The sequence below is a fragment of the Ahaetulla prasina genome, chromosome 8 (genome assembly GCF_028640845.1).
Source record: "Ahaetulla prasina isolate Xishuangbanna chromosome 8, ASM2864084v1, whole genome shotgun sequence".
Taxonomy (NCBI): domain Eukaryota; kingdom Metazoa; phylum Chordata; class Lepidosauria; order Squamata; family Colubridae; genus Ahaetulla; species Ahaetulla prasina.
The window spans coordinates 11896928-11919968 of record NC_080546.1 but is presented as its reverse complement, the minus strand read 5'-3'; the positions used below and the strand labels follow the sequence as shown (position 1 = coordinate 11919968).

The 23041-nt window shown below is 44.1% G+C and overlaps 1 protein-coding gene across 1 annotated transcript in view; it reads right to left on the bottom strand.

The window, feature by feature from the left end:
* Positions 1–4136: 4136 nt before the first annotated feature.
* BMP2K (BMP2 inducible kinase) overlaps positions 4137–23041 on the bottom strand; it is a 192240-nt gene continuing 173335 nt past the window's right edge. Inside the window, exon 16 of the mRNA XM_058193073.1 lies at positions 4137–4288. Within this exon, the coding sequence (XP_058049056.1) occupies positions 4152–4288 (137 nt within the window). The 3' untranslated portion in view covers positions 4137–4151. The remainder of the gene's footprint in view (positions 4289–23041) is intronic.

Below are 23041 nucleotides of genomic sequence, written 5' to 3'. Positions count from 1 at the left end.
TGCACAAAAAGTTAAGGCTTTTTGGATTAAAATATGGTGGATTATACAGAACATTTTGAAGAAGAAGATCAAGTTTGTTTCACAGTTCTTTTTATTAGGAATAATTCCAGACTGTACTGTTATAGAGACAAAATTGATTTTGAATTTAATAACTGCTGCAAGATTATTGATCGCACAATATTGGAAGAAAGAAGACTTACCTACAGTTGGAGAATGGATTAGTAAAGTATCAAATTTAGCAGAAATGGCAAAAATTTCTGTCTACTTGAAAGACTATACACAAGAAAAATATATTTTGGAATGGAGAAAGTGGATCGATTATATTCAAAATAAGTATCAGATTAAAAAACACCAATTAGTTTTTGAGTGAAGTTAGGACTTGCTATGTATTAAAGTTTAAGAAAGAAGGGAATTGATAGTGTGACGGTGTGAAATGGATTATGTTTTATGTTATATTTTAGATTATGTTTGTTAGTTACAATACCCTGTATTCTGTTCTGGGAAGTCTCGGGGGGGGGGGGGAATGGGGGGGGAAGGGAGAAGATTATAAATTGATTGATTGTCATTGTACAGGAATAATGGTAGAATTAAATAAGTTGGAATGGAGTAAAGTCGGGGCTGCTCGGTACAAGGGAAAGGGTAAGGAAAGAGGAGTAAAGAAGGAAGAGAGTAGGTAGGCAGGTAGGTAGGAGAGAAGGGAAGGGGAAGAAAGGATAGGAAGAGGAGAAGGAGGGGCAGATAGAGGGTTAGAAAGGATGGAAGTGAGAAATGGGAAGGAGGAGGGGAAGGAGGAAAGTGAGGAGGAGGATGGTGGGGAAAGTAGAAGAAGGATGAGAAGGGTAGAAAGGATTAAGGAAGGGAGTGGTGACCGAGCAGGCCCGATTGAGCATAATTTGAGTATAGGATCGGTTGTTGGATAAGTGATTGTAATGTACATTAGTCAAACTGTGGGAATTATTATGGAAAATAAAAACCTTTTTAATAAAAAAAAATAAGTTTTTAGGTGAGGGAGTGGATAATTGCTATGAAGAAGGCCCTGGACTTACTGTTTCTAGCCAAGCTTCCATCTTGTCAGTTCCTCCAATAAATACATTTATTAACATAACATAACAACAGAGTTGGAAGGGACCTTGGAGGCCTTCTAGTCCAACCCCCTGCCCAGGCAGGAAACCCTACACCATCTCAGTCAGATGGTTATCCAACATTTTCTTAAAAATTTCCAGTGTTGGAGCATTCACAACTTCTGAAGGCAAGTCGTTCCACTTATTAATTGTTCTAACTGTCAGGAAATTTCTCCTTAGTTCTAAGTTGCTTCTTTCTTTGATCAGTTTCCACCCATTGCTTCTTGTTCTACCCTCAGGTGCTTTGGAGAACAGCCCGACTCCCTCTTCTTTGTGGCAGCCCCTGAGATATTGGAACACTGCTATCATGTCTCCCCTAGTCCTTCTTTTTGTTAAACTAGACATACCCAGTTCCTGCAACCGTTCTTCATATGTTTTAGCCTCCAGTCCCCTAATCATCTTTGTTGCTCTTCTCTGCACTCTTTCTAGAGTCTCAACATCTTTTTTACATCGTGGCGACCAAAACTGGATGCAATATTCCAAGTGTGGCCTTACCAAGGCATTATAAAGTGGTACTAACACTTCACGTGATCTTGATTCTATCCCTCTGTTTATGCAGCCCAGAACTGTGTTGGCTTTTTTAACAGCTGCTGCACACTGCTGGCTCATATCTAAATGGTTATCCACTAGGACTCCAAGATCCCTCTCACAGGTACTACTATTGAGCAAGGTACCACATATACGGTACTGGTGCATTTTGTTTTTTTGGCCTAAATGTAGAACCTTACTTTTTTCACTGTTGAATGTCATTTTGTTAGATAGCGCCCAATGTTCAAGTCTGTCAAGATCTTTCTGTAACTTGAGCCTATCTTCTGGAGTGTTGGCTATTCCTGCCAGCTCGGTGTCATCTGCAAATTTGATGAGTTCCCCATCTATCCCCTCGTCCAAGTCATTGATGAAGATGTTGAAGAGTACTGGGCCTAAAACAGAGCCTTGGGGTACTCCACTGCATACTTCCCTCCATGTGGATGTAGTTCCGTTGAGGACTACACGTTGAGTGCGGTTGGTCAGCCAGTTACGAATTAATTGATTGATTTATTGATTAGCTGCCACGCTGGCTCAGGAATTCTGGGAATTGAAGTCCACAGGTCCTAACATTGTTATAGTTGCCCATCCCTGCTCTAAATCCAAAACTAAGTTTTAAAAAAGCAACCGTCTCTTATCTATAACTTTGGAGACACTGAAAAAAGTTGTTGCCAACTAGAATTACATTTGTGCAACAATGGAAAAATGATGAGACCCCATCTGAGGGAATTGTAATTAAGAAAATATTAGAATGTGCAAAAATGGACAGATTAACACTTGCTGTTAAGGATAAAGAAGAAACTGAACATTTGTTGATATGAGGCATATTTTTTATTTATTTTTTTATTTTTATTTTTTATTTGCATTTATATCCCACCCTTCTCCGAAGTCTCAGGGCGGCTTACATTGTGTTAAGCAATAGTCTTCATCCATTTGTATATTATATACAAAGTCAACTTTATTGCCCCCAACAATCTGGGTCATCATTTTACCTACCTTATAAAGGATGGAAGGCTGAGTCAACCTTGGGCCTGGTGAGACTTGAACCTGCAGTAATTGCAAGCAGCTGTGTTAATAACAGACAGACTTAGTCTGCTGAACCACCAGAGGCTTGATTGATTGATATTCTATCAATGGCTAGATAACAGAAACAGAAGTTAGACAGGAGGAAATATAAAAAGAGGAAATGGTAAAGTGGAGAGTTGTTAAAGAAGTTGATGTTGTGTTAAGTATTAATGTTATATTATTATGTCGGGGGATGCGGTGGCTTAGTGGGTAAGACGCTGAGCTTGTCGATCGAAAGGTTGGCAGTTCAACGGTTCGAATCCCTAGTGCCGCGTAACGGGGTGAGCTCCCATTACTTGTCCCAGCTTCTGCCAACCTAGCAGTTCGAAAGCAGGTAAAAAATGCAAGTAGAAAAAATAGGAACCACCTTTGGTGGGAAGGTAACAGCGTTCCGTGCGCCTTTGGCATTGAGTCATGCCGGCCACATGACCACGGAGATGTCTTCGGACAGCGCTGGCTCTTCGGCTTTGAAATGGAGATGATTACCGCCCCCTAGAGTCGGGAACAACTAGCACGTATGTGCGAGGGGAACCTTTACCTACTATTATGTTATATTATGAATATGATGGAGATGAATTATCACAGCAAAGATGTGTAATATGACTATATATAGTTATGTATATGTATACATAACTATACCCAGAACACATACTGTTTGATGAAAATTGAATGTTATATAAATAAAACAAAACGTAAAAAAAAAGAAAAAAGTTGTTGCCAGGTTGGGGAGGGGGTGAAATTGGTTTTTCCAGCTCTCTGCAATTCCAGCCATGTCCACTTAAGAATAGAATAGAATAGAATAGAATAGAATAGAATAGAATAGAATAGAATAGAATAGAATAGAATAGAATAGAATAGATTTTTTTATTGGCCAAGTGTGATTGGACACACAAGGAATTTGTCTTGGTGCATACGCTCTCAGTGTGCATAAAAAGAAAAGATCATCAAGAATTCTAAGGTACAACACTTAATGATAGTCATAGGGTACAAATAAGCAATCAGGAAACAATTAATATCAATATAAATCGTAAGGATACAAGCAACAAAGTTACAGTCATGCATTCATAAGCGGGACGAGATGGGTGATGGGAACAATGAGAAGATTAATAGTAGTGCAGAATTAGTAAGTACTTTGATGGTGTTGAGGGAATTATTTGTTTAGCAGAGTGATGGCATTTGGGGAAAAACTGTTCTTGTGTCTAGTTGTTCTGGTGTGCAGTGCTCTATAGCGTCATTTTAAGGGTAGGAGTTGAAACAGTTTATGTCCAGGATGTGAGGGGTTCACAGCCCTCTTTTTGACTCGTGCAGTATACGGGTCCTCAGTGGAAGACAGGTTGGTAGCCATTGTTTTTTCTGCAGTTCTAATGATCCTCTGAAGTCTGTGCCTGTCTTGTTGGGTTGCAGAACCAAGTGAGAAGTGAGAGGGAACTTATTCATGGGTCAAGCAGACTTAACGTTGCAGCTTCTGCATGTTTTTCTATTCTGTAGCCGATAAAAAGTTTCTTTGGTGGACTTTCCTGAGTTTTTCTTTTCGCATCCCTTGAAGAGAACGCCATGGAAATGATCCATGTGGCCCCCTAGTGGAAAGGAAGGGAACTTAACTTCAGGCTTCCTTGGTGAAATCCAACTAACAGGCTACAAAACAAAGCCAAGTCTGTTGTGTAACACAGCTTACGCAAGCAGATTCCGTTTGTTTAATGCGTGCGGGATGAACAATTGTCTTGGCAAAGTTCTCACCGAAGAGCATTGATTACTTTCGCCCATCTGTTTTGAAAGAAACCCTCAATGTACAGCACACTACCCAAGAGTAACCCTTATGTCATTTTAAATGAAGGATGGAGACATCTATTTTTAAGACTTCCAGATTTGGAATTCTAAAATCCAGATGACAGCTCATTGGCAAACTAAACTATACGGGTGTGTGTGTATGTGGAATCTAACCTTGGCTGCCCTCTACTGATTAACCAGACTTTGGCTGGTATAGTAAGCCCTCATTAGAGGTTGCAGGTCTTTCTCCTAGCTGCCTATTGTTACTCAGTGTTGGGTTTGGCTTATGCATTAATCGCACCTTTTCCTCCATACCATGATTGTTTGGTTCAGATGTGTACTTTTCACTTTAGATGGAATTAAGAAACAGCTTTGATTCAGGGGGTGGGGCTTCAAAAATGTTAGCAAGGAGTTCTCTGCCCAGTTGCTGGGTGGGTGGGTGTGGCCATGGTGGGTGTGGCCTAGTCAGCCTCCTGCACCATGGCGGGGGGGGGGGCGTTTTTGCCCTCCTTGGGCTCCGGAGGCTTTCCGGAGAAAATGGGCTCCCCAGGCTCTGGAGACCCTCTGGAGACCAGAAATGGGCCCATTTCTGACCTTCCCGAACTTCCAGTAGGCCTGTTTTCACCCTCCCTGAACCTCCGTGTACACTCTGCACTTATCTCAATCCAAAACGGGCCATGTGGAAACTGCTGGGAAGGGCAGGGTGGGGTGGGCGGGGCCAGTTAGGAGTGAGATTTGGGGGTTCTTCAGAATCTTAGCTACAGGTTTTCCCGAACCTCTGTGAACCCCCAGCAACCCACCCCTGGTTAGATTGCTCTGAATATTCTGAGCCATGAGATAAGGCAGGGATGTCAAACTCAAGCCCAGGGGCCAGATCCAGCCTGCGGGGTGCTTAGATCTCGTTCATGGGGTGCCCTGGAAATAGCAAAGACCCGGCCCATGGTGCCTCTGCCAGCAAAAACGCAGCCCTCCTGAGCTCTGTTTGTACTGGCAGAGGGTTGCAGGAGGCCATCCCAACCGAAAACGAAGCTCTGGAGCCCGTTTTCTCTGGCAGAGCACTCAGGCCAGAGGCGCCCCCGACATGAGGCCATGGGGCCAGGTTCGGGGGCATGCGCACTGTTTGAGCACTCGGTGTCTAAAAGGTTCACCACCACTGCCCTATATCATTTCAGACAAATGGTTGTCCAGTCTTTTTTTTTTTTTGAAGGCCTTCAGTAATGGCACACCCACAACTTCTGAATACAAGTTATTAGGACTGCCAGAAATCAGCTGGATAACAACTTCAGTCAACTTCAGATCTGAATGCGAGAATGGTCTTCTTTTGCTCCTTCATAGTGTCACAGCATTCCCTGCTTTACAGCTGAACCAAAAAGGAGTCAAAATACATCATAAGACCCGGTCAAACCTCAATAGGATGCTTTTTAACTTTTTTTGCCATACGCTAAATAAAATAAACTGGTTTTCCCAGTTGCAATGTATGGCTGTGAAAGCTGGACCATAAGAAATTAAAAGAAGCTTGCTCCTGGGGAGGAAAGCTATGGCAAAATTAGACAGCGTACTAAAAAGCAGAGACATCACCCTGCCAACAAAAGAGCGTATAGTCAAGGCTATGGTTTTTCCAGTTGCAATGTATGGCTGTGAAAGTTGGACCATCAGAAAGGCTGAGTGTCAAAGAATTGAGGCCTTTGAACTATGGTACTGGAGAAGACTCCTGCGAGTCCCTTGGCTTGGACTGCAAATCAATCAAATTGGTCAGTCCTAGAGGAGATCAACCCTGACTGCTCTTTAGAAGGCCAGATCCTGAAGAGGAAACTGAAATACTTTGGCCACCTAATGAGAAGGAAGGACTCACTGGAGAAGAGCCTAATGCTGGGAAAGATTGAGGGCAAAAGAAGAAGGGGACGACAGAGAACGAGGTGGCTGGATGGAGTCACTGAAGCAGTTGGCGTGAGCTTAAATGAACTCCAGAGGATGGTAGAGGACAGGAAGGCCTAGAGGAATGTTGTCCATGGGGTCGCAATGGGTCGGACACAACTTCACAACTAACAACAACAAAATAAAATAAATAACCTTGGATAAAGACATTTGTAAAGATCAAATTTCATTCACAATTCCTTTGGGGGCTACCTAAGGATCCTGTGAATATATTCAAAGGACCACTGCTATTAGAAAGTAGAGACCTAAATTTCAAAGTTAATCAGCATGGTTTCTATGAAAAAAAAATATATTTTACATATTCCCTCATTCCCCTTGTCAAAAGACTTGCAATGCATTATCTAGATGACGGGTCTGCAGACTTGGCTCTTTTAAGACTTGTGGACTTCAACTCGCAGAGTTCCTCAGCCAGCAAAGCTTTCCTAGTGTGGCTTAATGGTTTTTGTTCTCTTTTGGCTCTTGGGTGAGGGTATTTGCTTATGAATAGAGCTATCTAGTTCTCAATAAGCTCCTTATCTCTTAAGTGCTGACATCTGCTGAAGATTATTAAGAAAGGTAAGGGCTACTTTCTGTCTCCAAGAGGATGTTTCTCCATTCCTGTTTTAGGGAAATATAATACTTTGCCTTTTTAATATTTCCTAAAATATTTCATTCTTCTAGGAGACTGGTGGGTGCTAACTTTCTACATTAATTCTAGGTTGCATCCCTCCATTGCTTCTTGTTGTCAACTGTCCAGTTGGCGAACCCAGAAAAATAATTATTTATTTATTTATTTATTTATTTTTCGCATTTTTATACCACCCTATCTCCCTAGGGACTAAGGGCGGTTTACAGCCAGATAAAACATACATATAAATACAGAATAAAACATCAATTAAAAAACTTATTAAATAAGGCCGAATATTTTGATATATTGATCATCAATTGTGTTGTAAATGTTGTACCTTGATGAACGTATCTTTTCTTTTATGTACAGTGAGAGCGTATGCACCAAGACAAATTCCTTGTGTGTCCAATCACACTTGGCCAATAAAATTCTATTCTATTCTATTCTATTTAAAAATAGAAATACAAATAATAAAACCCCATTAAAACCAGATTCAAAATTTAAAAATTCTACTCCAGTCCTGCGCAAATTAATACATGTGTCTTAAGCTCACGGCGGAAGGTTCGAAGGCAGGAAGTTGGCAAAGTCCTGGGGGAAGTTCGTTCCAGAGGGTGGGAGCCCCCACAGAAAAGGCCCTTCCCCTGGGTGTCGCCAGTCGGCACTGCCTGGCCGACGGCACCCTGAGGAGTCCCTCTCTGTGAGAGCGCACGGGTCGGTGAGAGGCAATCGGTGGCAGCAGACGGTCCCGTAAGTAACCCGGGTAATAATAACAACAGAGTTGGAAGGGATCTTGGAGGCCTTCTAGTTCAACCCCCTGCCCAGGCAGAAAACCCTACCTGGGCAGTCCTGGGTCCTGGGACATTATTTTAGCAAGAGTATCAAACTTTACTGAATAAACCACATTGGCACAGAAGAAGCAAAACTAGTTCTGGGCTTCCTGCACAAAAGCAAGCGTCATTCATTCTCCTTTTCCTCAGGGGCCACCCACAGTCCATTACAGTCCACCAATCACTTCTGTTCATTTTGTTATGGGAACCAGCCAACCACGCTTGGACATCTGCTCAGGGTGTCCTTGAGGGGTGAGCAATGTCTCACGGGAACCAACGATGCTGAAATGCCATTCCCCTCCCACCCTTGTGTTCCATTACACACAGACAGACACACACACACACACACATACACACATACACACACACACACACACACACACTTTTCTTTGTCAAGCTGTGAGCGAAGCAGAATATAGATGAAAGTGTGAATCAGTCTTGACACTTGTTCTACCCTCAGGTGCATTGGAGAATAGTTTGACTCCCTCTTCATTGTGACAACCCCTTAGATATTGGAACAGTGCTATCATGTCTCGCCTAGTCCTTCTTTTCATTAAACTAGACATACCCAATATCCCTGGAACCTCCTCATCATTCTTGTTGCTCTTTTCTGCACTCTTTCCGGAGTCTCAACATCGCTACATCCAGAAGTGGTATTCAGCCGGTTCGGACCGGTTCAAGCGAACCGGTAGCGGATATTGTGGGTGGGCCGGACCACCTGCCCCGGCACTATGCCGTCTTATTTAGTGATGTTTTTGAGGCCGGGCACATGCGCGAAAAGCACGCGGGCAGGCAAAGCCCATGCGCGGAAGACTGGGCGTATGTGTGGAAGGTGCGCGAAGCGAGCGTGTCCGTGCGCAGGGCGAACCAGTGGTAAAAATATGTGAAATACAATTCTCTCTACATCGGTTCGCACTTCCGCGCAAATTTCGTTTTCTTTTGGCACACGTTGCCCTTCATAAATTTTGCAACGAACACCTTTTCCCAACTCAGTGTTTTTGACGGTGCTAGATTTACGAGTAGATGCTTGTTGTACTTTTTAAAAGTTTCGAGCATTGCTTCACAGAATTCAGAAAGGTACACAGCCCTTGAAGGACGTCTGTGTTTTCATTCCTGGAGTTGTTTTGGGGCCCCGTGTTCAAGAGAATCGCAATGGAGAACATTTTCTTTGGATAACTAGAAATGTGTGGATGAAGTAGACTAACTGCTTACACAAAAGGGGTCGTTTTGTTGCCTGTTGTTTTGGGGGATGCTCTTTGAATGGGAAAAAAGCCAATTCTGAAAATAAAGAAGTGATTTTGAATTCTCTCCCATAGTTATCATTGGAAAGGAGGAGTAAATTCATCCAGGGATGGTTATAACAGGGATTGCTGATAAACTGTATAAAAAAAGCAAGAGTCATTTTATATTTCCAAGTGCGCCAAAATGAAACTGTAATTTAAAAAGAGCTTACTAATGCTTGTAAATCCCATCTTTTCATTAAACCGGCAATCCAAGATGCTATCTTTCTTCAGTATGAAAGCAATCAGATTTACTAAAATCTGGCATTCTCTCATTGCTCTAGCAATAATGATAGGTAGGTTTCTTCGCATTAAATCTGAAATCTTATCAATCTGGGGTGGGGGGGCGGGAAAACCCCTTTCTCTGCCAAACTTTATCGTGGCTTTTTTGGAAGGAAGGAAGGAAGGAAGGAAGGAAGGAAGGAAGGAAGGAAGGAAGGAAGGAAGGAAGGAAGGAAGGAAGGAAGGAAGGGGTAAAGGGTAAAGGAGAGAGGGAGGGAGGAAAGGAATGAAGGAGGGAGGGAGAAAGGAAGGAAGGAAAGGGTGAAGGGTAAAGGAGGGAAGGAGAGGGAGAGAAGGAGGGAGGGAAGGAGGGAGGGAGGAAGGAAAGGGTGAAGGGTAAAGGAGGAAGGAGAGAGGAGAGAAGGAGAGAGGAAGGAGGAGGAGGAAGGAAAGGGTGAAGGGTAAAGGAGGGAAGGAGAGGGAGAGAAGGAAGGAAGAAGGGAGGGAGGGAGGGAGGGAGGGAGGGAGGGAGGGAGGGAGGGAGGAAGGAAGTCATCAACAACCATGGAAAGTTGAGCAGCCATCTGGAGGCTTTTGGGGAAAAGAAGTTAACTTTTTAAAACAAAGATTTGCCTTTTTTATAATTTTGAAACAGAATTCTTTCTAGGGAGACAGCACACAGTTCTGGCAACACTTAAAAGATAAGTCATACGGAATGTCTAAGCATTCTTCCTTGTTATTTGCAGTTGCAAAATCAGAAGCGGCAGCTTGTTTTCCAGGAGGTCTGAGTAGGCATTGGATGAAAAGTTGGATCGGATCATGAAGAGAGAAGAAAGATAACATGAATTTCAATGGCAAAAAAAAAAAAAAAAGGCATGCGTAGCCATATCGGTGGGCACGCAAGCTCAGCTCCTTTGCACATGTGCCCTCAGTCAGCTGATTTTCGGGCTTTCTGTGATCACTGGAAGTAGGCAAACAGGCTGTCTCCTGCCTCCAGAGGGCCTCAGGGGGGGAGGGGGGTGTTGTGGGGAAGGCCCATTTTTCTCTCTCCCCAGGCTCCCGAGACTTTCTAGGAGCTTGGGGAGGGCGAAAATGGCCTTCCTCACACACACACACACCGGAGGCCCTCCGGGACTGGAAGTCTACAAACAGGCTGTTTCCGGCCTCCTGAGGGCCTCCGACGGGGGTGAGGAAGGCCGTTTTCACCCTCCCCAAACTCCTAGAAAGGCTCTGGAGCCTGGGGAGAGAGAAAAACGGGCCTACCGGGCCCATCATGCCATCACGTGCAAGGAGCGGGATGGGGAGAGGGGGAGAAGCGGGGGTCACACGTGTGGGGGTGGGGCGCATAAAATTATGGGTGTGGCATGCGTGCACGTGACCCCTCCTCTCCCCCATGCTCCTGGCACTCGATGGCAAAAAGGTTAGCTATCACTTGTATAGACGGTATATAGCTAGTGCTATATTCATAGTATTCCCAGGAAACGTCTTCAACACCAAAGTTCAAAAGCCTCAATGCTCTTTCTTAGTTTGGTTCTTTGAAATGCAACATTAACTACCAGAGAGGGGGGAAAATTAATACCTCAATGATTCTGATCTTTGTACTTACAGATGCATCCCAGCTTCTGAATGTCTTTTCTAAAGCCTTCACAGCTACTTTTTCAAAACCATCTTTCCTGACTGCTGGTTCCTTTATTTATTTCATTCAGCATAACAGAATACAGCATTAATGCATATAACATTCACAAAAACAGCACCAGCAAGACTAGCAAACATGTTTAAAAACATGCCCACCAAATGTTGGAAATGTAATCATAAAACATACGTGGTGGATGTGTCCAAAAGAAAAAAAAATTCTGGACGAAAATACATACGTGGTTAAAAAGAATGTTAAGGCAGCATATAGACAGGGGTGGGATTCAGCCGGTTCGGATTGGTTCGGGCAAACCGGATGCTAATTTTATATCTGGTTCACCGAACTGGTAATTGCAAAGATTGACTGGCTCTGCCCATCCCATCCATCCTCACCCAGGAGTCTCCACGCGGCCTGTTTTGGATGCCAGGTAAGTGCATTGGCCGTGCGGAGGCTCTGGGAGGACAAAAAATGGGCCTTCCGGAAGTCTGGAAACAGGCCCATTTCCGGCCTCTGGAGGGCCTCCAGAGCCTGGGGGAGGCCATTTTGGTCATCCTGGAGGCTCGAGGAAAGCCTCCGGAGTCTGGGGAGGGCCTCCCATCCCTGCATATAGATTATAAACCAGAATTATTTTCGCTAGGTATAATGCCAGAAAAATATGATAACGGGAACGTATATTTGATATTACATGTCTTAACAGCAGCAAGAATTGTATATGCAGAATACTGGAAAAATGAAGAAACACCCACTGAATTTGAAAAATACTAGACTGTGCAGAAATGGACAGATTAATACTGAGGATAAAAGAAAAGGAAGACATGGAGTATTATCGAACATGGGAGTTGTTTTATCAATGGTTGGATAACAGAGTTAGAAATTAGGATTTAAAAAAGTTTATCATGGAAACAACTGACTCAGACAGTACACTGTTCATTAAGTACTTATTTTATGTAGAAGAAAAATGTATAAATAAAATGAAACAAAACAGCCCAGCATATAAAACATGAATCAAAATATAAAACGCCGTGATGGTGTTTTGAATTATGAATTATTTTTAAAATTTTGCAATACACATGATGAATCAAAGTATGAATAAAATTAAATTATTTACAAGCAGTTACTAAAGTGGCTAAGCCTGTGGCTGGATATCTCGATCAGGGGTCTCCAACCTTGGCAACTTTAAGCCTGGTGGACTTCAATTCCCAGAATTCCCCAGCCAGCAAAGCTGGCTGGGGAATTCTGGGAATTGAAGTCACCAGGTTTAAAGTTGCCAAGGTTGGAGACCCCTGATCTAGTTTGTTTAACCATTGGACAGCAGTGCCCTTGAGACATACATGTTTCATGCACGGATCCAGGGAACCTTCTGACGGGCCATTCCCTTGCAATGTGACGTAAAGCTTGAGGGGCGTTCTCACACTTACAATTAGGATTATCAACCAGCCCCCATTTGTCTTTCCAATATGGGGAACCTGCCATGATTGGTTTGGATCCAGTTGAGCTGACACAGTTCTATAGAGGAGGAGGTGTCAAAATGGCAGCCTGCAGGCCAGAAGCGCCACGAGAAGGCCACTCCCACCCCAGCTCCACAAAGGGAAAAAACGTCACGATGCGTCAGATGATGGCAACGTGACGGCCCGAGTTCGACACCTGTGCTATAGAGGAATTACTGAGTCTGTCATTTGTACCTGTCTGGTTTGGCACAGCAACCAAGCAGGACAGGTAGAGACTTCAACGGATAGTTAGAACTTCAGGAAAAAAAAAAATTGCAACCAGCCTGCCTTCCATTGAAGACCTGTATAATGCACAAACCAGAAAGAGGGCTGCGAAAATATCTACAGACCCCTCACATCCTGGGCATAATCTGTTTCAACTGCTCCCCTCAGGACAGCGCTATAGGGCATTGAATGCCAGAACAATTAGACTCAAAGACAGCCCCCCATCCCCGTCCGTCCATCCGTCCCCCCCACCTGTGCCATTACTCTGCTGAATAGGCAATTCCTACGGCACTGTCTTCAGCCTAAACCCTAAGAAATTTACTCATTTGGTAGGCTGTATTGCTATTATCATCCTTCTCGTTTTCTCATCCTTTCTACTATCTTCTCCTATTGGTATGTTATGGTTTATCACTTGTTGTTTGTCTCTTATGATTAATGGGTAACTAAGATTTAACCTATCACTTTATTGTTGTATGTCTGTACACTGAGAGCTTATGCACCGAATACAAATTCCGTGTGTGTCCAATCACACTTGGCCAATAAACAATTCCATTCTGTTCCGTCTGTTCTGTTCTGTTCCATTCCGTTCCACTCCACTCCACTCCTATTCTGCTCTGCTCCTGTTCTGTTCTGTTCTGTTCTGTTTTGTTCCGTTCCGTTCCATTCCATTCATATCCCATTCCATATTTTCTATTCTATTCTATTCTATTCTATTCTATTCTATTCTATTCTATTCTAGGGTGGCTCCTGGGGGTTCGGAAGGGTTCAGGTGATCCTCTAACCAAGGATTGCTGGGATTTGGCGAACCCCCAAATGCCCACCCTGTCATGCCACACCACGCCTCTCCCACCTTGCCCCGCCCAAGAGTCTCCATGAGGCCCATTCATCATTCCAGGTAAGTGCAGGGCCCGCACGAAGGGTCTGTGAGGGCCAAAAACGGGCCTACTTGAGGTTCCAGAAGTCCAGAAACGGGCCTGCTTTCGCCCTCCCGGAGGTTCGAGGAAAGCCTCTGGAGCCAAGGGAGGGCGAAAAACAGGAGTGAAATCCAGCAGGTTCTAACAGGTTCTGGAGAACCGGTAGCGGAAATTTTGAGTAGTTCAGAGAACCTGCAAATACCAGGCCCCAGAGTGGGGAGGGAATGGGGATTTTGCAATATCCTTCCCCCAGGAGGGGAGGGAATGGGGATTTTGCAGAATCCTTCCCCTGGAGTGGGGTGGGAATGGAGATTTTGCAATATCCTTCCCCTGCCATGTCCACCAAGCCATGCCCACAGAACTGGTAGGGAAAAAAATTGGATTTTACCCCTGGCGAAAAACACACATACCCCTATGCCGTGGTGCAGGAGGCTGACTAGGGCATGCCCACAATGGCCACGCCCACCCAGCAACAGGGCAGCAAACCTGTTGCTAAACTATCTGAAGCCCACCTCTGATTTTATTCCATTCCATTCCCTTCTACTGAATTCTTATTTCTATTTCTGTTTGTCCTTGGAAAATCAAAGCCAGATCAAAGCTTTGGACTGGATTAGACACTACTATTTCTTTTACTGATAGATGAATCTAAAAAGAAGCCATTCAATATCTTAACTGGCAGCTCTAGTGCCGGTTGCTATATCTGTGGTCATTAATTTGGTATTCTTTTAATTTAGTCACTTTTTTTTCCACTGTGCTCCTTTACTCGTATTATTACAGCTTGCAAATCACTTTCATTTTGTTTCTAGAGTAGTGTAGTCACCATAGTACGATTTATTGATGTTTCTTCTCCCAATTTTAAAACCACGCTCATCTTCTTCCAGCCCAGCTTGCCTCAAATATACATACATACATACATATATACATACATACATACATACATACATACATACATACATACATATATATATATATATATTTGTTTTCTGAGGTTTTTGCGGGTGTTTGTATGTAGGTCTTTGGTTATTCGGATTTTCTCCTGCGTAAAAAGCCAAGACACTTCCAATTTTACGCGGGAGAAAACCTGAATAACCAAAGACCTGAAATATATATATTTCAGCATATATAATGGCCATATGTATTGATATTATTGTTATTGTTTGAAGACAGTGTGTTCCACACTGAAGAAATCATTGGGCTGGAAAAAAAACTGAAGTATTATACTGCTCTGTTTCACTCTACATAAGAAGTGTTTGTGAAATTTAAAGATAGGCGTTGGGAGAAAAATCCACTCCAGTTCCAAGCTGGGAGAAAGTCACTGGAAACAAAATGGAGGCAGACTACGGGAAAGAAGGACTCTGTTTATTGTGTAACCCTGGTGTAGGGTTTCCTGCCTGGGCAGGGGGTGGACTAGAGGACCTCCAAGGTCCCTTCCAAATCTTCTGTTGTTGTTGTTGTTGTTGTTGTTGTTATTTGGTAGCCAGAAACTTCAGTGACAGCAGCATGTTTCTGGGGTGGCTGACAAAATGAGGTTGAGATAGATGAGCTTTTATGCGTTCTTTGGGGCTTTTTGACTGAAATGCCTGTTTGTTGTGAAATGTACTTTGACCTGTGCCTGAGTGTGCCCATTTAGTATTCTAATTATTGTTGCCTGATTATCATTGTGGCCGGGAGGTCACGCCCTGTCCTTGGATCTGTCTTTTTAAATAAAATTATTCCTGTATTCATTTTTTAAAAAAATTTATATTCCACCTTTATTATTTTTACAAATAACTCAAGGCAGCAAACATTTTGATAACACACACCCTCTTCTTATTTTCCCCACAACAACAACCCTGTAAGGTGAGTTGGACTGAGAGACAGTGAATGATCCCAATTCACTTTAGCTTTCATGGCTAAAGTGGAACTAGAACTCCCAGTCTCCTGGTGATTGGCCCAAATTTACCCAGCTGGCTTTCATGGCTAAGGCGGGACTAGAACTCCCATTCTCCTGGTGATTTTCCCAAATTTACCCAGCTGGGTTTCATGGCTAAAGTGGAACTAGAACTCCCAGTCTCCTGGTGATTTTCCCAAATTTACCCAGCTGGGTTTCATGGCTAAAGTGGAACTAGAACTCCCAGTCTCCTGGTGATTGGCCCAAATTTACCCAGCTGGCTTTCATGGCTAAAGCGGGACTAGAACTCACAGTCTCCTGGTGATTTTCCCAAATTCACCCAGCTGGCTTTCATGGCTAAGGCGGGACTAGAACTCCCAGTCTCCTGGTGATTTTCCCAAATTTACCCAGCTGGCTTTCATGCCTGAGGCGGGACTAGAACTCCCAGTCTTCTGGTGATTTTCCCAAATTTACCCAGCTGGGTTTCATGGCTAAAGTGGAACTAGAACTCCCAGTCTCCTGGTGATTTTCCCAAATTTACCCAGCTGGCTTTCATGCCTGAGGTGGGACTAGAACTCCCAGTCTCTTGGTGATTTTCCCAAATTCACCCAGCTGGCTTTCATGGCTAAGGCGGGACTAGAACTCACAGCCTCGTCTTCTAGCCTGGTGCTGTAACCACTAGACCAAACAGGCTCTCTTATTTATTTGTATCCTGCCTTTATTATTTTTACAAATGTCTCAAGGAGGCAAACTTTATCTTCCCTTCTCTCATCTCCACCACACATATACAGACACACACACACATGCACACACACAAACTGATCTTTTGGTGTGATATTAGAAATGATCAATGCGCCCATTTATGGCAGAAATTTCTTTCTGCATCTCGAGACCCTCAGCATTTCACTGCTCATGCAGATATATAACGGTACTTTGAACTTCCTGGTCATAACTCCAAGCTTCATTAAACAGAGTGTTTGTCACCTAAAATCCCTCTAAATGTCATTTTCCTCTCCATCTGGGAGAATCCTGATATAACAAAAAATAACACTTTGGCTATTCTATCAAATATTGACCATTTGCCTGAGTCTGCATGCTAGAAGTTATTTGTTTAGCAAAGGAAGTTCCTGAGGTGCAAATGCTTCTCTTTCTCCTTCTCTTCTCCTTCTCCATCTCTGTCTCCATCTCCTGCTCCTTGTTCATCTCTGTCTTCTTCTCTTTCTCCTTCTCCATTTCTGTCTCCATCTCCATTTCCTTCTGTTTCTCCATCTCTCTCCTTCTCTTCTCCTTCTCCATTTCTGTCTCCATCTCCATTTCCTTCTTTCTCCTTCTCTGTCTCCTTCTCTGTCTCCATCTTCTACTCCATCTCCTTTTCTTTCTCCTTCTCCATTTCGGTCTCTATTTCCTTCTCTTTCTCCTTCTGTCTCCTTCTCCATCTCCTACTCCTACTCCGTCTCCATCTCTGTCTCCTTCTCTGTCTCCATCTCCATTTCTTTCTCTTTCTCCATCTTTGTCTCCTTCTCTGTCTCCATCTTCTACTCCATCTCCTTTTCTTTCTCCTTCTCCATTTCTGTCTCCATCTCTATTTCCTTCTTTCTCTTTCTCTATCTCCTTCTCTGTCTCCATCTCCTGCTCCATCTCCTTCTCTGTCTCCTTCTCTGTTTCCATCTCCATCTCCATTTCTTTCTCTTTCTCCATCTCTGTCTCCTTCTCTGTCTCCATCTCCTTTTCTTTCTCCTTCTCCATTTCTGTCTCCATCTCTATTTCCTTCTTTCTCCTTCTCTATCTCCTTCTCTGTCTCTATCTCCTGCTCCATCTCCTTCTCTGTCTCCATCTCCTACTCCTACTCCATCTCCTTTTCTTTCTCCTTCTTTCTCCTTCTCTATCTCCTTCTCTGTCTCCATCTCCTACACCTTCTCTATCTCCTTCTCTGTCTCCATCTCCCACTCCATCTCCTTCTCCATCTCCTTCTCTTTCCTTTCCTTCTTTTTCAAGCTACCTTATCTGATGGGCAATCTGACACTTTAAGTTGCCTGGAATTCATTTTCAGCTTCCAAGAGAGACAAACCTTGATGGAACTTCTCAGGTCAACCACAGAGAATGATGATCATTCATCACCAGCGATCACCACTGGGCTCTCATTATTTTTTCTCCAGGATGTCCTTGCTGACCAAAATGCCACAGTTCACCTGCATGTTTGTTGTTGTTCTTGTTGTTGTTTTTATTGTCAGCTAGTAACATCCAAACTGCTATCTGGAATTTGGGATGCTTTCGAGAGCTCCTCCGCCACTTTTAACAGGCAGGATGTTAAATCTGCTAAAGCATTGCTCCAATTGGCAAGGGTGACAAAAGACGGCTGCTGGCAACCCAAAAAACGTATGACATTTTTAGAGAGCAAAGGATAAACACATACAGAGAACCATAAAAATGGAATTACCCTATGCTCTGTGCAGATTTCCAATTTGCATTTGGTGGGTTGGCTACAGGAATCGTATCTTGATTTCCATTTAGGAGCTCAAAACACTTCATGTACCAATCAACCAGTGAGACCAATCAACCAGTGGGACGACTTGCTTTCAGAGGTTGTGAGTGTTCCATCACTGGAGGCTTTCAAGAAGAGTTTGGGCAGTCATTTGTCTGAAACGGTATAGGGTGTCCTGCTTGAGTAGAAGCGGGTTGGACTCAGGGGTGAAATCCAGCAGGTTCTGGCGAACTGGTAGCGGAAATTTTGAGGAGGTCGGAGAACCTGCAAATGCCACCTCTGGCTGGCCCCAGAGTGGGGTGGGAATGGAGATTTTGCAATATCTTTGTCAGGCCTGGAAACTATACTAGGCTTTAGGTTTCCAGACACTGCCACATTTTTCCCCTGAGGGGAAGAAGGGGGGTTGAGGGGTATGGTAACATTCTTCAAGCAGTCAAGGTCGGATTGTGTTCACATCTGCAGAAGGAGTGGCAAGAAGAGGTTTCGAATAAAGTGGAAGAAGGTTGGACCATGTGACCGGCAAAAGGGTTAGGGGGGGTGGGACCCTTGGGGTTTGTATTTATTTATTTATTTATTTTATTATTCGAATTTTTATACCGCCCTATCTCCCGAAGGACTCAGGGCGGTTCACAGCCTTATAAAAACATAAGAATAAATACAAGTTAAAACAACATTTAAAAAACTTATTACATTAGGCCGAATTTAAAACTATCGTTAAAATAATACAAAAACCCCATTTAAAACTAACTTTAAAACTAAACTCTAGGCCAGCCCCGCACAAATAAATAGATGTGTCTTAAGCTCTCGGTGGAAGGTTCGAAGGTCAGGAAGCTGACGAAGTCCTGGGGGAAGCTCGTTCCAGAGGGTGGGGGCCCCCACAGAGAAAGCCCTTCCTCTGGGTGTCGCCAGTCGGCACTACCTGGCGGACGGCACCCTAAGGAGTCCCTCTCTGTGAGAGCGTACGGGTCGGTGGGAGGCAGTCGGTGGCAGTAGGCGGTCCCGTAAATAACCCAGCCCTATGCCATGGAGCGCTTTAAAGATGGTAACCAAAACCTTGAAGTGCACCCGGAAGGCCACAGGTAGCCAGTGCAGTCTGCACAGGAGTGGTGTCACATGGGAGCCACAAGGGGCTCCCTCTATCACCCGCACAGCTACATTCTGAACCAACTGAAGCCTCCAGATGCTCTTCAAGGGGACCTCCATGTAGAGAGCATTGCAGTAATCCAAGCGAGATATAACTGGGAAAAGAATCCAGAAGTTTCAGTTTTGGAATTTCACTCATCGTGTGCCAGTTTCCTTATGCTAGTAAAGAACTCTGAAAGACAATGGCTTCTGAGTTTTTTTTATGCAGAGGAGGTTTTTCTGGAACCTTGACAATCTTTCCCTGTGGAGTGGGGTGGGAATGGAGATTTTGCAATATCCTTCCCCTGCCATGCCCACCAGGCCATGCCCACCAAACCATACTACATCTACCAAGCCACACCCAAAGAACCGGTAGTAAAAAAAAATGGATTTCACCACTGGTTGGACTATGTCAGGGGTCTCCAACCTTGGCAACTTTAAGACTTGTGGATTTCAACTCCCAGAATTCCTCAGCCAGCTTTGCTGACTGACCCCTGAACTATGTTGTGGTCTGTCAGCCACCAGTCCCTCCACAACCGAATCAGAGGAGGAGGAGGCATGGGAGTCGGGGTCAGCATCAAAGCAACCCGAGACCTCTAAGGGGGAAGAGGGAATGGAGCTGTCAGAGAGAGAGAGAGAGAGAGAAGCGGAGCCTGGGCCGTCCGTCAGTCTTCAGATGAAGAGTCAACAGCCCCCAGATTTGGAAGTGGCTGATGAGGAAGAGGAGGAACAGCTGGGTGCAGTGCCTGATGTATGGATGCGCAGAAGGCAGAGGAGAGGAGAGCAGTGGAAATCTGTGAGCTGGTCTTTGGGATGGAAGAGCCCTTGCTGTTAGTGAAGCCCCACCCTAGCTTTGGGGATAAAAGGCAGGGGGGCAGAGATGAATAGATGTGTCAGTCAACTATTCATCTCCCTGCCAGACAGACTTGTTAGCCTGTAGTGAGAGAGAAACTTTTTGCTAGGACTGCTGGTGCTCCTAATAAAGGAATCATTGATTTAACTACAGAGGGTTTGTCGTGTTCGGGGAGCTGGGTCACAACAGACTAGAAGACCTCCAAGGTCCTTTCCAACTCTGTTATTCTATGTTCTATTAGTTTTTCTCCTGCCCAACAACCACCAGTATAAAGTAGGTTGAGTATCTCCAAACTGCCGGTCCTACTGTTGAGCATTCAGTCACAGTCTGGCTTCATATAACTGAGACCATTTTTATCAGAAGAAGTCACTTCCTATACAGGGGTGCAGCCACCAGTAAATATAACAGCCACAATCACCTAATCAAAGTCCTGTCATTTTTGCACATGTCACAATGCATAGAAGGGGCAGAGTTTGGGCTGCACAGTTGCAGCTGCCGTCTTGACTTTTTTTTTAACTCCCTTCATGTAGACATCCTGTTCCTTTGGGTCGATGATCATACCTTCAACACAAGATGAATTAAAACCCAACACATAACTCAAAGCAGCCTCTGGGTTCAAGCGCCGTGGGATTGGGTGAGTTCCCATCCTCGCTCCAGCTCCTGCCAACCTAGCAGTTCGAAAGCATGCAAATGCAAGTAGATAAATAGGTACCATATTGATGGGAAAGTAACAGTGCTCCGAGATGTCATGCTGGCCACATGACCCCGGAGATATCTTCAGAACAGCACTGGCCCAATGGCCTTGAAATGGAGATGAGCACCGCCCCCTATAATCGGCAACGACTAGCAGAGTAAAATCCGTAGGGACTCCTTTAGCTTTACATAGCTCGAGGCAGAATAAGTCCCAATTATCTGAGGACCCACTAAACCACAAGTGTCAAACTCGCGGCCTATGGGCGGGATGTGTCATGTGCTGGCCACCTCCACCCCCGTTTTAGCGAAGGGGAAAAAAGTCATGATATGTCACATGATGACAACATGACGCCGTGGGTTTGACAACCCTGCTCTAAACAATTTTTTTTTTTATTTAGACCTATAATTAGGGCCCTCAAATCTGGGCTGCAAACATCTGTTGGTTGTTAATCTTTATTTACTTATTTCAACTCATTCTGGACTCCTGGTGCCAGCATGGATAAATCCATAACAAGGATCTTGGCAACATTTTCAGAAATGTTTTGCCCTTGCCTTCTTCCCACGACTGAGAAAGGGACCCAGCTGGCTTTGAACATTGTCAGGGTATGAGAGTTCATGAATTGGAATAGACATGGTAACAGGTTAGCCAATGGGGACTCTTTGGTGACCCAGACTGCTCAGAGCCTGGGAGTGGCTTAGGTTCACTGATCTGTATATATACACGAGCGCCTCTCTGTATTATATAGCTTCAGTGAATATTACTTCTGTGCTTCCGTAATTATTGATTCTGTATTTCTGGATTCTGAGTTCTGGTTCTGGCTTCTGCTGTATGATATTATATATAACAGTGATGGCTAACCTTTCTGTCATCGGTGCCAGGAGCAGGGGGGGTCACGTGTGTCCCCACACCCATAATTCTATGCACACACACCCCTGGTGCATGCGTGCACGACAGACACACACCCCCGCTCCCAGCATGCGGTAGCCTGGTAGGCCCATTTTTCTCTCTCACCAGGCTCCAGAGCCTTTCTAGGAGTCTGGGGAGGGCAAAAACAGCCTTCCCCGCCTCCCCAGAGGCCCACCGGAGGCCGGAAATGACCCATTTGCCAACTTCTGGTCCCACCTGAGCTCACGTGCCCACCAATATGGCTATGCGTACCACCTGTGGCATGCATGCCGTAAGGTTCACCATCATGGGTATATAAAGTAGTTTCTTACATAAATGAATCCTGCTGAATTATTTACTTGTATGCTGGTTGAATTGCTGCCAACTCTAACAGACATAAGTCAGGTCTAGAACTCACCCTCTTCCAGTTCCCAGTCTGATGCCTTTAGCCACTATACCAAACTGTCACCCACTGTTATCTATGGTCACCTGGATTTTTTTCAACTAAATTAAAGCAGAACTACCAAATCAACGTTAATGAGCACCGACTGAGTCTTAGAGGACAGCTGCCTATCACGTCTAAAGATCTCCGTATGAGAACAGTTCATTGCCAAAGGCAATATTTATCTAGGTTGCAAGCCTGGCAACCTATCGAATTCTGAATACCTTGCTGATATACCAAGTGTTGGACCCTCTCTGAACCATTAGGACTCTTACTCAGGACCCACATGCGGAAATAGGTCCTGTTTCATTTGCTTTTTTTTTTTTTAATCAATCTTCTCCAGGTCAGGTAAAAATATGTAAATAAAAAAAGAATTAAAAACAAGGCAACTTCTCTTTGGGATTCAGTTGAGTCTATCTGGTGCTTTTGCTACATGAAACATACATACATACATACATACATATATATATATATTTGTTTTCTGAGGTTTTCGCGGGTGTTTGCATGTAGGTCTTTGGTTATTCGGGTTTCTCCCACATAAAATTGGAAGTGTCTTGGCGACGTTTCGACGAAGTCTCATTCGTCATCTTCAGGCTTCAGCTTCGTGCTTCGTGCTTCTGGGAGCAATTGCTACATAGATAGATAGACAGACAGAGAGAGAGGATGAGTGGATAGATAGATAGATAGATAGATAGATAGATAGATAGATAGATAGATAGATAGATAGATAGATAGATAGATGATAGATGGATGGATGGATGGATGGATGGATGGATGGATGGATGGATGGATGGATGGATGGATGGATAGATACATAGGTAGGTAGGTAGGTAGGTAGGTAGGTAGGTAGGTAGGTAGGTAGGTAGGTAGGTAGATGGATGGATGGATGGATGGATGGATGGATGGATGGATCGAATGGGTGGATAGATAGATAGATAGATGGATGGATGGATGGATGGATGGATGGATGGATAGATAAATAGATAGATAGATAGATAGATAGATAGATAGATAGATAGGTAGGTAGGTAGGTAGGTAGGTAGGTAGGTAGGTAGGTAGGTAGGTAGGTAGATAGACAGACAGAC